General features: G+C 53.8%; 1 protein-coding gene across 1 annotated transcript in view; it reads left to right on the plus strand.

Moving 5' to 3' along the window:
- The window catches only part of NUCB1 (nucleobindin 1), a 25,866-nt gene that overhangs the window by 4,217 nt on the left and 14,405 nt on the right, over positions 1-7,244 (plus strand). The window contains exons 2-3 of the mRNA XM_042781226.1: positions 396-503; positions 3,556-3,697. Coding sequence (XP_042637160.1) covers positions 396-503; positions 3,556-3,697 — 250 coding nt within the window. The remainder of the gene's footprint in view (positions 1-395; positions 504-3,555; positions 3,698-7,244) is intronic.

Raw genomic sequence — 7,244 nt, forward strand, 5'->3', positions numbered from 1 at the left:
GTCCTCTAGGGGCCCTGTGGGTCAGAATCGACTCCAGGGCAGTGGGTGTGGTTTGGGCTTTGCTTCTGTAAAGATCGACAGCCTTGGAAACCCTGTGGTGCAGTTCCACTCTGTCCTCTAGGGGCGCTGTGAGTTGGAATGAACTCGATGGCAGTGGGTTTGGTGTTTTGGACACACCTGGGAACAGGGTAGGTGACAGCTGTGCCCAGAGGGATAGACCACTTCTCTGGGGTTATATTGCTGAGCAGGGCTTTGCACTGGGGTGTCTGGCTCTGGAGCCTTGGTCCAGGACCCTGGGTCCCTCAGCTGCCACCCAGGGGAACAGGGCTGTGACTCTGCTTGTGGAACGGAACCAGAGAGGGGCTGGGCTGCAACATCCATCCTTGTCACCTTAGGACACAGGCCTGTACTACCACCGGTATCTCCAGGAGGTCATCAACGTGCTGGAAACAGACGGGCATTTCCGGGAGAAGCTGCAGGCCGCCAACGCTGAGGACATCAAGGTGTGGCTGGTGGCCGGGACGGGGGAGGGACGCATGCTGGAGGCCAGAGGCCCAGAATGGTCTGCCTTCCCCAGAGGGGCGACACACACTCAGCCCTGCCCCTTTTCTACATCGCAGAAGAGATCTGGGGAGAGGAAGCACTTCTCGGGGATCACACAGCTGGGAAGGGATTTGGGGCACAGAATGTGGGTGAGCACGGGATTGGACAGCCCTGTCTCGGCTGTACCACTTACCTGCTGTGTGAGCTGGGGCAGTTGGCATTGCCTTTCCACCCCTCAGTTTCCCCATCTGTAAAATGGGTGTAGTAATAGTACCTGTAGGAACTCTGGTGGCATAGTGCCTAAGACATTTGACTGCCAGCCAGAAGTCCGTGGAAGGAAGATTGGGCAATGTACTTCTGTAGAGATACTGCCTCGAAAACTCAAGGAGGGGTCGCTATGAGTTGGATCCAACTCCATGACAGTGAGTTTGGGGAGCTCTGGTAGCACAGTGATTAAAGCATTTGGCTGCTAACCAAAAGGTCAGACGTTAGAATCCAGCAGCTGCTCAGGGAGCGAAAGATGGGGCAGTAGCCTTCTGAAAAAGATTGGCAGCTTTGGAAACCTTATGGGGCAGTTCTACTCTGTCCTCTGAGGGGCGCTGTGAGTCAGAATTGACTTAAAGAGCTGAGGGTTTGGGGCTTTTTTTTTTGGTTCTATAGATTTACAGCCTTGCAGTTTCATTCCGTCCTCTAGGGGCGCTATGAATAATCAGAATCGACTATGGCAGTGGGTTTGGGTTTGGTTTGGAATAGTACCTGCCTCGTAGGATTCAGGCTTGGTTTATCAGGGCTAGGCGATGAAAAGACAGTAGTAGTTCCTAGTAAGTGCCAGGTGAGTGTTGCAGAAACTAAGTACCTTAATCTCAGGGCCTTCAACAGAGGAAGAATTCAAAATAGGGTCTTTTCCCTGGCACTCGTGTTTAGCCCCCAAAGGAACCTGGATGGTCCCCACTTTACTCTGAGGCTCTGGAAGTAGTGTTTGCCTTTCCCGTGGCCCTGGGAGCCTCACTCCAGGGCTGGCTGAGCCCAGAGCCTTCCCCAGCCCCAGCACCTCCATGCACCCCCACCCGACAGGCAGACCCCAGGAGCGCCGCCGCAGAAACAGCCTTGGGAATCTCTCGTGAATAGACAGGGTCAGCCAAGGTGTCTGCGCTCCGCCTTCCCCACCCCTTTTCCAGAGAACTTTGGAATGCTCCATACTTCCGAATGCCCTGCCTGGAGGAGCCACTCAATGTGCCAGGCCCCAGTTCTGTAAACACCTTAGCCTAGGAGAGGCTTTGAGAGAGATTGGGCTAGTTGGGAGGTGCCTCGCTACCCTGAACCCTTCCTGCATTCCTGGGGCTCTCCACTGGCTGTGTCCAGGTGGCCCCGCTCTCTGGCCACCAGGCTCCACTCCATCATTTTTGTTGTTGTGTGCGGTCGAGTCGGACCGACTCATAGCCACCCCTCCTTGGGTTTCCGAGGCAGTATCGCTATGGAAGTAGATTGCCCAACCTTCCTTCCGAGGGGTGGCTGGTGGGTTTGAACTGCCAGCCTTCTGGTTATCAGTCAAATGCCTTAGGCACTGCGCCACCAGAGCTCCTACCTTCACAGAAGCAAAGCCCAAACCAAACCCAGTGCCTGGAGGGGATTCTGAGCCACAGCGCCCCTAGAGGACAGAGTGGAACTGCACCACAGGGTCTCCAAGGCTGTCAGTCTTTATGGGAGCAAAGCCCAAACCACACCCACTGGGAGCAAAGCCCAAACCAAAGTCACTGCCATTGACTTGACTTGACTTGACTCCTAGCGACCCCTCCTTGGGTTTCCGAAGCGGTATCACTATGGAAATAGATTGCCCAACCTTCCTTCTGAGGAGTGGCTGGTGGGTTTGAACCACCAGCCTTCTGGTTAGCAGTCAAGTGCCTTAGGCACTATGCTACCAGAGCACCCATCATATCAGCCCTAAACCACAGATTCTCTCTGGCCACGCCCTCTAACTCTCCAGGCCCAACCCTGTGTTCACAAATCAGGCCCCTCCCCCTAGGCTCCACCCCTGAGCTCTACAATCCCAGGTTCTCTTGGGCCCCACCCCCTGGCTCTCCAGGCCCCGCCCTTCTGCTGCTCCAGGCCCCACGCCTTCATTTACAAGGCTTTCCCCAGGCTCTGCCCAATCCCCTCTGTACTGAGGCCCGACCACCTGGTTTTCCAAGCTTTACCCTTTTTATTTTTCAAGCCCAGCACTAGGCTTTTACCACCCAGTTTTTCCAGGCAGTCCCAATGCTCTTTCAGGCCCCGCCCCCAGATCTACCAAGGCCAATCCCCTGGTTCTCTCAGGCTCCACCCCCTGATTTTCCACACCCACCTCTGCACTCTCCTGGGCCGGCTCACCCTGGCTCTCCCAAGCGTGATCCCAGGAGAGACCAGAGACCCGTGAGTCCAGGCTCTCTACTTCCCGGCTGTTAAAACCCAGGCCAGGGCGCTGAACGGGCTTCCTGAGGTCACATACTTGACAAGTGACGTCAGAAGCAGGGGCCGGTTAAGCCGGCAGGTTCTGGAGTGGCTCGGTGCTGGCTTGCAATCCCGGACAAGTGTCCACACCTGTGTGTGCCTTGGTTTCCGTATCAGGAAAATGGGGAGCCCAATGTGTAAGGTTCTCTTGTAAGGAGCAGCGTTTTAACCCTTCTTCCGGCACTTGGTCAGCCACATCCTAAGCCTGCATAAGTGCCAGTCCCTTTCTGAGGTCCAGAGCAGGGTGTGATGTTGGCACTGGAGTTTGAACCTAAACGCAGGACTTCCAGCCTGAGGAGACACTACACAGAATGTTTATATAAAATACCGATGTGGTCACCAGACCACCCACGGCCTTCTACACCAGGCTGAGGGGCTGGGACCCTGCCCCGGGGAACCAGGTTGGGCCCTGAGCAGGGGCGGGATAGGGTCAGAACTAGGTATCAGAAGGTTCCAGAAAGGGCCAGCCAGGGTGCGCCTTCCCCAGGCCCCAGCCCGACCAGGGTGTCTCTCTTCTCCGGGCAGAGCGGGAAGTTGAGCCGGGAGCTGGACTTTGTCAGCCACCACGTGCGCACCAAGCTGGACGAACTCAAGCGGCAGGAGGTGTCACGGCTGCGGATGCTTCTCAAGGCCAAGTTGGACGCTGAACAGGAGCCCAGTGAGCAGGGTGGGCCCTGGCGGGGTGAGGCGGTCTGGGCTCCCGGGCCTCCAGGTGGTTCAGTGGGAGGACATCGCGGGCTCATTGGTAAAACTCACCTTCCACGTGGACGGAAGACCCGGGTTCAATTCCCAGCCACTGCGTCTCATGCAGACCAGCCACCCGTTTGTCAGTGGCGGCTTGTGCGTTACTGTGATGCAGAAGGGGGCCCTGGTGGCACGGTTGTTAAAGCTCTGGGCTGCTAACCAAAAGGTCGGCAGTTCAAACCCACCAGCCACTCCTTGGGAGAATGCTGTGGCCGTCTGCTCCCATAAAGGTTTACAGCCTGGGAGACTGTGTGGGGCAGTTCCACCCTGTCCTAGAGAGTCACTATGTGTCGGAATCGAGTTCACAGCAATGGGTATGGTTTGGGTTTGGTTTCCAGACCGTGAGAGACTAGGAAGAAAGACCTGACACTCTGCTTCTGAAAAAGCAGCCAGTGAGACCCTTAAGCATCACAGTGGTCTGATCGCTGCCCCGTTGCGGGGATGGCAGGACAGCACGGTGTTTCATTCCATTGCACGTGGGTTGCCAGGAGGTGACCTGATGTCCACTAAACAACAGGATGTGCCTGGAAGATTGGGTTTGCTTCTGAGCATAGTTCATTACTCACATCGGACTGTATTTTCACTTTGTCTTTCCTCCACTAGAAGTGATTCGAGTTTCCTAGCATTTATTTATAACTATATCCTGTAATATATATATATATATATATTTTGGGAAAAAACGTAAATGTGTGTATATACACACATTTACATTTTTTCCCCAAGGCACAGATTATAGGATATAGTCTATAGATTACATATATGTATGTGTATGTGTATGTGTGTGTGTGTATATATATATACAGGAGCAGCTCTGGTAGCATAGTGCCTAAAGGCATCTGACTGCTAACCAGAAGGCTGTCGGTTCAAACCCACCAGCCACTCCTCAGAAGGGATGTTGGGCAATCTACTTCCATAGAGATACTGCCTTGGAAACCCAAGGCGGGGTCGCTATGAGTTGAATACGACTCTACGGCAGTGGGTTTGGTTCATATGTATATATTTTTTATTTATTTTTATTATTATTTTTCCTACCACAGTATTCACCACAGGTCCTGTCCCTGCCCTGCCCCACACCTTCCTGTATTTGTTGCCTAGGTTGCCCTGACAATGTACCACCAAGCCAGTGGCTTATAAAAACTGAAATGTATTGTCTCCCAGTTCAGGAAGCCAGAGTCTGAAATCAAGGCGTAAGCCGGGCCGTGAGCTCTGAGAAGGCTCTGGGAGAAGGTCCTCCCGTGGCTCCCGCTGGCTGCTGACAGTCAGCAAACCTGGGCGTTCTTTGCCTTACAGATGTATTATTCCAGTGTATGGAAGGCATTCTGCTGCCTTCGCATGGCTGTCCTTCCTCTGTGTCTCTTCTCTTTGATAAGGATGCCACTCAGAGTGGATTGGAGCCCACCTGACTCTAGTATAGGAGGCCTGGTGGAGCGATGGATAAGCCGTCAATTGCTAAGTGAAAGGTTGGTGGTTCAAGCCCACCAGCACCTCTGTAGGAGGAAGACTTGGCAATCTGCTCCTATAAAGATTTTTTGAAAATGAAAAACTGCCGGCAAGTCAATTCTAGCCCACAGCGCCCCTAGAGGACAAAGTAGAACTGCCCCAGGGGGTTTCCAAGGCTGTCAGTCTTCACTGAAGGAAAGCCAAACCACACCCACTGCCATGGAGTGGATTCTGACTCACAGCGCCCCTAGAGGACAGAGTGGAACTGCACCACAGGGTTTCCAAGGCTGTCAATCTTTACAGAAGCAAAGCCCAAACTAAACCCAATGCTGTGGAGTCCATTCCAACTCACAGCGCCCCTAGAGGACAGAGTGGAACTTCCCCACAGAGTTTCTGAGACTAATCCTTTGGAAGGAAGACTGGGCAATCTACTTCCATAAAGATTTACTGTCTTAGAAACCCAAAGGGGGTTGCTATGAGTTGGAATCAACTCGATGTCAGTGAAATTGGTTTTTTTTTTGTTTATTCCTTACAGAAGCTGGCTTCCTCATCTTTCTCTTTCAGAACTGCTGGGTGGGTTCAAACTGCTGACCTTTCAGTTAGCAGATGAACTCTTTTTATTTTTTTTACTTTTGATTGTGATTTGGGTGAAAGTTTACAGAGCAAATTCATTTTCCATACAGCAGTTCATATACTTTTTGTCTCATGACGTTGACTGCAATTCCCCACAATGCAACAGCTCCCCTCCCACTTCCTCCCTGTGGTTACCTCTTCCCTGTGTCCTTCCCTCTCATGCACCCCTTCCCCCAGAGCTGTCTCCCTGTGCAAACACTGCCCTTCTGTTCTCCCACGACTGATCCCTTCAAAGAGTGTATCTACCTGATGGAAATGTTCACCCCATAAGCCTGTTGTTTGGCTGGAAGCCATGGGAGTGAGTTCGGTTCCAAACCTGAAGGGTAACGAGGGACCAGAGTCGGGTCAGTTAGCAGACAAACTCTTAACCTTTGTACCACCAGGGGTCTTCCTATAAAGATTACAACCTACAAAACCCTATGGGGCTATTCCACTCTGTCCCATGAAGTTGGAATTCTAATGTGACCTCATTTTAATGACTGATAACAGCTTCAAATACTCAGTTTCCAAACATAGGCAGGTTCACAGGTACCGAGGTTAGCACTTGAACGTATTTCTGTGGAGTGTGTTGCAAAGTTGAACACAGCTCAAGCCGTGGTTCCCCAGGGCCCATGGGTCAAGCCCACGGTTGGGGTTGGTCAGGACTGCAGCTGGGAGCCGCGTGGACTCTGCCCCTGTCGCCCCGCCTTTTCCGGTCACGTGATCCTCACCAGCCTTCCCCTTCAGCAGTTTTTCCAGTTTCTGGAGCTGGTCATGTGCCTTCCACCAGGAACCTTTGTCCCTGCCCTTCCCTCCCAGCCTCGGGCTCAGCTCTGAGGCCCGCCCCGCCCATCCTGCAGCCGCCCCGCCCATCCTGCAGCCGCCCCGCCCATCCTGCAGCCGGGATCCTTCCGGCTTCTGCATCCACCCTGGGGGGGGCGGTCTGCGGTTGGTCGCTGTTCTCCGGGTCTCCGCACTGGGGCGATCGGAGTGGGGGTTCCATCGCTGTGGGGGTCACACACTGTCCACGGGCAGGGTGTGCCTGAACGCACCGGCAGCGGCGCGCGGGCTGTGCGCCTCAGTCAGTACCGCTTCAGCAGAAACCACAGTGGGAGGTTTTAACGAACAGAAATTGACTCACAGCTCGGGAGGCTGGAAGGCAGATCCCGGGCCCTGGCCATAGGCCAAGGGTCTCTCCGGCGGCTCCAGAGGAAGCTCCTGGTCTCCTTCAGCATCAGTAGCCTCTGCTCCGTGGCGTCCCTCACGTAATCGCTTGCTTCTTTCTGGGTCTGAATTGCTGTGTTTTTTCTGCCTCAAAAGTCCTCAGGTGTAAGACACACGGTACCCTGCTATGGCCTCATTGACAACAGGGAGAATTCTGTTCCCAAGTGGGATCTCCACCCACCCATGTTGTTAAG

Source organism: Orycteropus afer, unplaced genomic scaffold (assembly GCF_000298275.1).
Source record: "Orycteropus afer afer isolate SDZICR_OR568_19922 unplaced genomic scaffold, OryAfe1.0 scaffold00099, whole genome shotgun sequence".
Taxonomy (NCBI): domain Eukaryota; kingdom Metazoa; phylum Chordata; class Mammalia; order Tubulidentata; family Orycteropodidae; genus Orycteropus; species Orycteropus afer.